The sequence below is a fragment of the Danio aesculapii genome, chromosome 4 (assembly GCF_903798145.1).
Source record: "Danio aesculapii chromosome 4, fDanAes4.1, whole genome shotgun sequence".
Taxonomy (NCBI): Eukaryota; Metazoa; Chordata; class Actinopteri; order Cypriniformes; family Danionidae; genus Danio; species Danio aesculapii.
In genome coordinates this window covers 4,580,270-4,590,613 of record NC_079438.1, presented here as the reverse complement: position 1 = coordinate 4,590,613, position 10,344 = coordinate 4,580,270, and the positions used below count along the sequence as shown (strand labels likewise).

Sequence of the window (10,344 nt, the reverse complement as noted above, 5' to 3'; positions counted from 1 at the left end):
GGTCGTTTGGTATCAGAATTGGCTTATATGAAAGGGAAAAGCCTCTATTACGCACATTTTACCACAAAATCTAATCATGCCTAGTTTTTTTTTTTTTTTTTTAAAGATTTAATTGGGACAGTAAGGTCTGACTTTGCTTAGACAAAAGTCTTGTCACTTAACAGAAATAATGTCCAGTATAGAATATATAAAGTCATGCTGCAGTGGAGACAGAATGAATATTGTGTATGACTCCCATGCGCTTGGACGACTGCATCCAAACATCTCTGCAATGACTCAAATCACTCGTTGGAATATTCAATCAATTCTATCCGTGTTCAATAAATAAACATATGGAGAGGGTTTTCAATGTCAAAAACATTAGTAGTTTATTAGATCCAAATGACTAATTCGATGACCGCGCTATGGGTTACGTTACCTCAATGCAATACAATCATTAGGTTCGCAATTAACATACATTTTCCCTGACTCTAGCATATATACACAACTGATATTAACAGGTGGAATTTTGGTGTAACGTCGCATATCAGTCATTCTGCAGTCCCTTGGCTGTTGTACCCAAGCATACTTCCTCCTTCTGCAACCCTTCTCTGCACACCAGAACTGAACCATTAGGTGTATTTTTGCTTCTATACTTCTATAAGCATCCAGCTCCTTGTGACGTCTAGACTTCTTATTAGACAGCAGTCTGGAGCAAGGGCCCCCGCACTATATTTATTCTTATTCTGCTGTTTCCCTCTTGTCAGCAGTTCCTTCTAAAAAGTATGCGACAGAGTGAGAAAGAACTGTGCTTAGTTAATATATGGTATCATACAAAATAAAAAGATTGATTGATATGTTGTTAGTCTAAAAAATTTTCTAATAAAAAATAAAGACATAAAAATAAACTCCTATTTCTCCACAAACTTTATTAATAAAGTCATCTGGAATGGCAAAGAAAGCGTTCTTGCAGGACTCCTAGAGTTCATCAAGATTCTTTGGATTCATCTTTAATGCCTCCGTCTTACCCCAGACATGCTCAATTATGTTCATGTCACGTGACTGGGCTGGCCAATTCTGGAGCACCTTGACTTTCTTTGCTTTCAGGAGCTTTGATGTGGAGGCTTAAGTATGAGGAGCGCTATCCTGCTGGAGAATTTGCTCTCCTGTGGTTTGTAATGTAATGGGCAGCACAAATGTCTTGATACCTCAGGCTGTTGATATTGCAGATCTCTCGCACGCCCCCATACTGAATGTAACCCCAAACCATGATTTTTCCTTCACAAAACTTTACAGATTTCTGTCAGAATCTTGGGTCCATGTGGGTTCCAGTAGGTATGTGTGATGATTGGGATGCAGTTCAACGGATTATTCATCTGAAAAATCTACCTTCTGACACTTCTCCAAATGTCAAATCTAGAAAGAAGTGCATCCTAAAATAGGCCAGCTGCAGAATCAGCCAATCCAGTGATTCTGAGGAGGATCAGAGGAAATTTGACTTGAAAGAAAAGGCGTGCTTCTGTTTCTTCAAAATAGAACGTCTCGTTCTCTATTTTCAGCATCTCATTCTCTACCTCTGGTACTGTAAAAAGCTCATTCCCAACACTAGACTTTTCTGACTGGGTATTCGAGTGTCAGAATGTTGTGGGACTGCTATACAGGAGTTATGATTATGGATTAGATCGCGAAATTTAGCTGTTTTTATTTTAACATTTTTTAAAGTATAACGGTAAAACACGAACGCGGTTATGAATATATTAAAACATGTGCAAATTTGTAATAATGACAAAAAATGATAACTTGTGCATTTGTGACTTCCGGGTGTAACTATCTGCCGTTGTGGCTGGTGTATTCTGGGAAATTTTCTTAGCCCTTGGTTTCGAGTGTGTTCCTGAAAAATCTTAGTTCGAAGGGGTATTCACCCCTTTCCCTTAGCCCTACGCCTTCAATCTAAAGAGAATTGGGACACACCTATCCCTTGACGTGAACACGCAAAATGAGGGGTAAGGGGAAGGGCTAAGGGGTAGAATTGGGATTGGGCCTATATATCAGAATAAAGAACCAAGCCTCTGCTTTTAAAGCAAAAAGCATTGTATTCTCTTTAAGTGTTCATGTTTTATCAACACTTTAATGCAGATAGGTTTCATCAAAACTGTACAACGCGCATATATACCTTCTTCAAGATGCGCCCTGATAAAGAAGTTTTATAATACTTAATTTTTACATTCGGATCCCAGGTCTGATCCCTTTATTTTTTACATATGATAAGTTCTGCACTTTGTATTTCAAACCCAGGAGACCCAAAGTCCTGTAACTTATTCAGGTAGGTTCTAGAGATTCTCTTACTGTAATGCACCTAAAACACAGATAACCATAAAAACTTGTCAGAGGGACAAGTTTTTTCTTTCTTTTCAAAAATTGCTTAGTGTACTTCTAAATTAATAATTGCTGTTACTAGAATAATGATACGTTTGTACCAGGCATGGATGAATCATCAAGCATGAGGGATTTACATCTTAAGTCAATGCAAAGACGCGATTAGACATCTTGCGGCGATATTGGCTCGAATGAGGCGGTGCTACCAATATACGGACACAAGTCACACTCCTCCATTGGAAATAACAAACTTTCGTGCAGAAAAGATGCAATATGCGAACGGACCCTAAGGCTGCCATCATTTGCGATCTCCAGCAGTTGATCACTAGACCTTTCCCCTTCGCAAAGAAACTTTCCAAAGACGTCTGTTTTTTACTCATTTTGCTGCTTGTGAGTTAAATTTTGGCACTCAAGTTATCGAGATGCCACCAAGAGAATACGGTCATTTTTTTAAATAAAAGATGGTTCAGACTCAGATAATAGATACAGCGGAAATAATTAATGATTTCTTGTGTGGCCTGCTACCAATTGATTGCCCTGGGGTTGGGGACCACTGATCTAGTGGACTCAGACACAGCACAGAATGAATCTATGCTGTTTTTTAGCATTCCTAAAGCACAGCTCTTCTCTCAATAAATTCCATGTTAGCCATTTAGCAATAAAACTGGAGTCACCAGGCAGACATAGGCCCTGCTTATGACACAAATCTGCATCTATTGTGGAGTGAATTTGATGCGCGAATGAAGCGTCTGGTGTGAACGCCCCATAATAAGTTCTTCAAGTACTATTTTACAGTTTACTCAACTGACCTCTGCTCTCCAGTGTGAATCTTTGTTGAAGCTACATTTACGACTCAAACTTCTTCCACACAATGTTTTTTCTCTTCTGACTAAATCCTAACATGTTGATTAAAGTTATCTTTATGACTGAAACTCTTCCCACACCGAGCAGACGTAAACTGTTTCTCTTCAGTGTGAATGTTCATTTTCTGTGCCTGACGATCGGGTTGTCGTGGTGGCAACCTTCGACCACTACCCGTTCCACAATGCTCCGGCCCCTTACTGCTCCCCCTGCAGATGGTGGGCCTGTGGGAGGATGGTCCCACATTTCTCCTTCCGGCTAAGCCCGGCCGGGAATCAGCACCTCCAAGTCTGAGGACATGGCGCTTTACTGGAAAAAGGTGGTTTGCCATCTCCAGGTTGGAGGAAAGTCCTTACCCCAGGTTGAGGAGTTTAAGTATCTCTGGGTTTTGTTCACGAGTGAGGGAAGGATGGAACGTGAGATTGACAGGCAGATTGGTGCAGTGGCAGAAGTAATGTGGTGGATGTACCAGTCCGTTGTGGTAAAGGAGCTGAGCCGGAAGGTAAAGCTTTGGATTTACCGGTCAATCTATGTTCCTACTCTCACCTATGGTCATAAGCTTTGGGTCATGACTGAAAGGACAAGATCTCGGACACAAGCGGCCGAAATGACTTTCCTTCGAAGGGTGGCAGGGCGCACTCCAATGGATAGGGTGAGGAGCTCTGACACTCGGGAGGAGCTTGGGGTAGAGCCACTGCTCCTCCACATCCAGGGAAGTCAGCTGAGGTGGCTCGGGCATCTCTTTTGGATGCCTCCTGGAAGCCTAGCTAGGAAGGTGTTCCAGGCATGTCCCACGGGGAGGAGGCCTCGGGGAAGACCCAGGACACGCTGGAGGGACAATGTCTCTCGGCTGGCTTGGGAACACCTCGGGATCCCCCTGGAGGAGCTGGAAGAAGTGTCTGGGGATAGGGAAGTCTGGGGTTCTCTCCTAAGACTACTGCGACTCCGCCACCCAGCCCCGGAAAAGCGGCAGAGAATGAATGAATGATACCAAAGGTTTTGTTTTGTGGTGAAGCTCTTTCCACACTGGTCACATGGAAACCGCTTCTCTCCTGTGTGAGTCCTCATTTGGGCTTAAAGGTTTAGTTTCAGAGGGAAACTTTCCGCATATTTAGCAGGTGAAAGATTTTTCTCCAGAATGAGTTTTCATGTGGATTTTAAGGGTTCCTTTCTGTGTAAAACTCTTTGCGCACTTAAGGCAAACGTAAGGTTTCTCTCCGGTGTGAATTCTCATGTGGACTTTCAGGCGTTCTGACTGAGTAAAACCCTTTCCACATTGTTGACAGATGAAGGGCTTTTCTCCAGTGTGGACGCTCGTGTGGACTTTAAGGCTTTCTATGTGACTGAATCTCCTTGCACACTGTTGGCATTTGTACGGTTTCTCTCCGGTGTGGATTCTCATGTGGACTTCTAGACTTCCTTTTTGAGTGAAACTCTTCCCACACTGATTGCAGGTGAATGGCTTCTCTCCGGTGTGAATTCTCATGTGCACTTCAAGTTTTTGTTTTCGAGCAAAACTCTTGTCACACTGTTGACAGGCGAACTGTTTCTCTTCAGTGTGAACTCTCACGTGGACTTTAAGGTTTTTTTTTTGACAGAAACTCTCACCACACTGATGGCAAGAGAAATAACGGTTGCTTTTGGTTTTCTGAACTCTTTGGTATGATGAAGTCTTTCTAGTCCGCATTGATTTTCTATCAGTCATTAGATCTTGCAGTTTCCCACACTGATCTTTCTCTTCCAGTTGATTGGGTTCTTGAGTCTCTTCTTTAAGCACCAACAGGTCTAAAGTGAAAAAATAACGTAAAAGTTATCCTCAGTTCAAAGTCACAAAAACCATAAAAAAAAAGAACCATGCACGGTTCATCTTACAATTAGTCTAGATCAGGGGTGTCCAAACTGGGTCCTGGAGGGCCGGTGTCCTGCAGAGTTTAGCTCCAACTTGCTTCAACACACCTGCCAGGAGTTTCTAATATATCTAGTAAGAGCTTGATTGGCTCCTTCAGGTGTGTTTGATTAGGGTTGAAGCTAAACTCTTCAGGACACCGGCCCTCCAGGACAGAGTTTAGACAACCCTGGTCTAGATCATAGGTCTCAAAACATGATTCCCGGAGGGCGGCAGCTCTGCACAGTTTTGCTCCAACCCTAATCAAATACAGCTGATCCAAATAATCAAGGTGTTCAAGACTACTATAGACTATTAAGCAGGTGTCAGTTTGAGGTGGTTGGAGCTAAACTATGTAGAGCTGGGGCCCTCCAGGAATTGACTTTGAGACCACTGGTCTAGATCAATTGATGTGGTGGGAAAATCGTTCCAGAAATTGACATTTTTAAAATTGATCAATACATTTTCTCTTTAATCGATTCTGAGCTATGCTAGTTTTTAACAGCAGACGGCGCTCTAGGCGAGTTTTTAATAGCAGATGGTGCTCTAGGCTAGTTTTTAACAGCAGACGGCGCTCTAGGCTATTGTTTAAACAGCAGACGGCGCTCTAGGCTAGTTTTTAACAACAGACGGCGCTCTAGGCTAGTTTTTAACAGCAGACTGCGCTCTAGGCTAGTTTTTAAACAGCAGACGGCGCTCTAGGCTAGTTTTTAACAACAGACGGCACTCTAGGCTAGTTTTTAACAACAGACGGCGCTCTAGGCTAGTTTTTAACAGCAGACGGCGCTCTAGGCTAGTTTTTAACAGCAGACGGCACTCCAGGCTAGTTTTTAACAGCAGACGGTGCTCTAGGCTAGTTTTTAACAGCAGACGGCGCTCTAGGCTAGTTTTTAACAGCAGATGGTGCTCTAGCTAGTTTTTAACAGCAGACGGCACTCTAGGCTGGTGTTTAACAGCAGACGGCGCTCTAGGTTAGTTTATAACAATAGACGGCACTCTAGACTCATTTTTAACAGCTGAGGGTGCTCTAGGCTAGTGTTTAATAGCATACGGAGCTCTAGGATATTTTTTTAAGCATACACTCTCATGAAAAACTAGAACTTGTGCATTTTGCAGTCATGTAATTTGGCTTTTATGTCATGAGAATAATGTAAACACAGCTCGCTATGAACAATTTTGCCTTTCCTAACTTTATTAATGATTATTTTAGGTTCACAAGGTATTTGCAAGGATTTGGGTGCTACATAGGCAGAGCGTGTGTAAGGCTGGGGAAGGCTTAGCCTCTCCCTGGCCAGAGACCACGGAGATAGCAGCAAAGAAAAAACTGCATTGAAAACATGTACTGGTGTAAGACGGAGTATGAATGTTACAGTCCCCCACCGCACAAAAATGGAACTGTCCAACTCCGCACTTTGCACTGATGAGCGCTGTTTATTACTGGAGTTCGCAGCAGCTCTGAAAACGAAACCAGCGAACTATTCTGGTTTACTGGTCAAAGACATAAGTAATAAAATGACAAATGAGTATAACAAGAGAAATTTAACAATATATTATTCTGGTTTAACTTGTTTCCAGCATTAAGTGAGTTTTATTGTAATATATAGTGTAGTAATCTTGTTTAGGCAATCGTTTTACATTTCAAGGTCAAATATTTATTGCCGAATTACAAGTTTGCAACTTAACAACAAAGACAACATCAACACTTATAATGCCGGGTCTAAAAGGAGGATTTTGCTGCATGAGGTAGGGCAGTGGCTAATATTTATATTAACTGCCATGCCAAACACATTATTGTTTGTTAGACAGAAGGCTACATTTATAATATAATATAATATATACAATTTATTACATTATTTTTATGAATATTCTAATTATCATATACACTACCGGTCCAAAGTTTGGGGCCAGTAGGATTTTTGAATGTTTTAAATTAAGCTTCTCCTGCTCATCAAGGCTGCGTTTATTTCATCAACAATGCAAAATTGTGAAATGTTATTGCGCTATAAAAGAACTGTTCAAACGTAGTTTAAAATCACTGGAATAAATTATTCAATTAAATTATAAAGACGATTTTTCAGCTTCATTACTCCAATCTTCAGGGTCACATGATCCTTCAGAAATCACTCTAAAATTATTATTATTAATGTACTAATAGTAATTAAAGCTACAAGTAGTAATAATTTCATTTGAAACCTCATACAGTAAGTAATAAATAAATATTTAACAAATAAGTATTTAACAATTTAACTTTTTTTTATTTTTAATAAATGCCGCCTTGATGGACAGAATAATTTTAATTAATTAATTAATTTTAATAAAGTTAATAATTAAATAACCTTATCCCAAACTTTTGATCGGTAGTAGTAGTAGATCAGTGGGCTAGTTCAATAAAATCATTTCATTTGCGTGTTGATCATAATAGACGTTTGTTGATGGGCGGTGCTTTTGTTAAAACATCTTCTTTGTCAGTTGCCAATCTTTTTAAACGCATTAAAGGGCAGCGCAAATATTAGCCTTACCCTGGAGTTTGTTCACCCTCCGCCTATGGCAGGCATGGGCAAACTCGATCCTGGAGGGCCGGCGTCCCTGCAGAGTTTAGCTCCAACACTAATCAGACACACCTGAACACCCTAATTAGTGTCTTCAAGATCGCTAGAAAGCTACAAGCAGGTGTGTTTGATTAGGGTTGGAGCAAAACTATGCAGGGACGCCGGCCCTCGAGGATCGAGTTTGCCCATGCCTAGCCTATGGGATGCTAGCAGAATTTGCTTGTTTGTAAAGCGTGCAGCACCACCTGCTGGTAAAAAAACTAAGCTCAGAATTGATTCAAGAGAGAACAGCGATGCAGTTTGAAAATCTCAGAAAGGATGATTTCTTGAAGGAATGCTTTTATTTGTCATATCGGACCCCTAAAGCATTTCAGGCGGTGCCATTTTAAAAATCAGAACCATTAAAGCCAAATAACCGACGCATCTTTTCTCCAGCATTAAAATAGATATTACAGCATTTATAAAACCTGATAGTGGAATTACTGGAGCCTTTAAACTAAATTTGAGGTGTTTTACACAGGATAGTACTAAGGGGGAATTGGCCAGAGGGCCATTAGCTATGTTTCCATCCAAAAATGCGAATTAAATCGATGCGCAAAACTGGAATATCGCATATAACAACAAATAAAGCAGCATTTCCATCCGATGAGAACAAAATGGTCTCTTCCTGATTAACTGGTGCCAAAAATCAACAGTAAAACTGATTTTCTGTGGTAGAAGAAGCTGCGTGAATCTTTATCTTTATATGTACATTTAGAGACTATACATTGTATAAAAAAATAGTCAAATGAGCGAGTTGAACCAACCGGTTTGTTCAGGATCTTCATGTTCGACAGTGAATGTGTCTTCAATCTTCAGGCCTTCACTCTCCTCTTTAATTAACGCCATCTTTATAACAGTGTGGAGATCAGTCGCCTCAGCAGGAGTTTTTCTGTCTGTTTAAGAGAATGATCAACAAAAAAAGAAGATGAAATAGAAAACCTCTTAGAAAAACCACATGAAATTATTACATTATTAGTCAAAACTATAGTTTTTGGACCATTTTACTCTATACTACAGTGAACTGATAAACTGTAATACATACTGTAGTATATTTGCACTCTTTGAACAACCACCTTTAATATAAATCGATAGTAACTTGCTGTAAATGCAAACGTTTTTCTGTTTCTAGGTCACGCCCACACAGACCTGCACCGTCACAATCTAATTCGAATACAGAATCGATTCAGAATCGCAACGAATCCAGAGCCCTGCAAGTGAAACGGTTCATGACACAACTATTGCAAGTGTGTGAACAGACGAACAAATATAAATGGCCTCCATAACTCATCTGAATGTATGTATCATTCACTCAGTTATCTGTACGTTTGATTACGAAACGTTGTATTTAAAAACAATCAAATGACTGAGTTGATCTTTGAGAATGAAAACCAACCTGTTTGTTCCTCTGGATCTTCACGTTTGACTGTGAATGTTTCTTCAATCTTCAGGTCTTCGCTCTCCTCTTTAATAAACGCCATCTTGTTAACAGTGCGGAGATTTAGAGGTGAGGTTGGTTTTATATTCGCACATTCGGAACACTTGCAGGTTATTTCAGACCGAATATTCAAAGTGCCGTGGTAAACAATATAGGGAGTGTGTCACGAGTTGTCACTGAATGAATGTGTGAATATAAAACCAACTGTACCTCAATTGTGGAGATCAGTCGCTTCAGCAGGAGTTTTTCTCTATGTTTAAGAGAATAGTCAACAGAAAGAAGACAAAATGCAAATTAAACCTGTATCTCATGAAAACCACTTGAAAAAAATACCACACATTATACAGAGTTTGTGAATTATAGTATAGATATTATACTATAGTATTACCTATAGTGAACTGATTAACTGTAATAAATACTGCGGTATATTTTTTACTACACAAACTGTAATGCACTCTTTGAACTACCACCTTTAATAAACGCTTAAATGAACCATTTAAGCGTTTATTAAATTAATGAAAATTACATTATAAAAAAGTTACTTTTCTGTTACTTTCTGTTGTTTACGATGTACAGTGTTACAACGTTACATTGTGGTAAGTATTTACGTTACTACTGTCATCGCCTTTAAAACAATATTAACTTTAATTCAACGGTTTAAATCGATTTATACATATGCAGAGCATCACAACAAACCTTTCTTCTGCTGAGCTGCCGACTGAGGGAAACGCCGCTTTATGACGTCATCGCACGATACCAAAATAAAAGTCTTACAAACAGCTCACAACATGACAGCAGATCAGCGTTGCTTTCGTTTTGTAAAAGCTTTAGGCATGTATGTATATCAATATCAAACTGCATAGTGAATATGTACTTGTATTAAATGTGTGGTTGCAGAGAGTAGTATAAATGTCCAAAATATGATATTTAAGTTCATCTCCAGAACAAGGGCAAATATAACTTTATTTCGATGTACGGTCGTACTATTGGGTACTTTTTTAGATTACTGTAGTGTTTGAATTACCGTATATGAATCACAAAAACAAATTAATTCAGATTAAATTTGAACTTTGATAAACAAGGTGGAGATGGCTTAGTGTAGAAGTGAAAAAAAGTAATATTGCGCAAATCAATTTCACCAAGTTTTGCGGCTGTATGAGATCATACATTCATATAATTATTAATCACCTGTTTCTAAATGGTCTGTCTCTAAAAGT

At 39.7% G+C, this 10,344-nt stretch overlaps 1 protein-coding gene across 2 annotated transcripts; it reads right to left on the bottom strand.

The window, feature by feature from the left end:
• Positions 1-888: 888 nt before the first annotated feature.
• LOC130221974 (gastrula zinc finger protein XlCGF7.1) lies at positions 889-9,929 on the bottom strand. 2 transcript variants are annotated; one of them, XM_056454571.1, is made up of 5 exons: positions 9,824-9,929; positions 9,338-9,377; positions 9,086-9,170; positions 8,457-8,585; positions 889-5,001 (listed from the first exon to the last, which is right to left on the bottom strand). In XM_056454571.1, the coding sequence occupies exons 3-5, from the start codon at positions 9,168-9,170 to the stop codon at positions 4,328-4,330; spliced, it is 888 nt and encodes a 295-aa protein (XP_056310546.1). In that variant the 5' UTR covers positions 9,338-9,377; positions 9,824-9,929; the 3' UTR covers positions 889-4,327. The 2 variants fall into 2 exon arrangements, with proteins under 2 accessions (XP_056310546.1, XP_056310545.1); XM_056454570.1 differs by having other exon boundaries at positions 9,086-9,377; positions 9,824-9,852.
• Between the last annotated feature and the right edge of the window lie 415 nt (positions 9,930-10,344).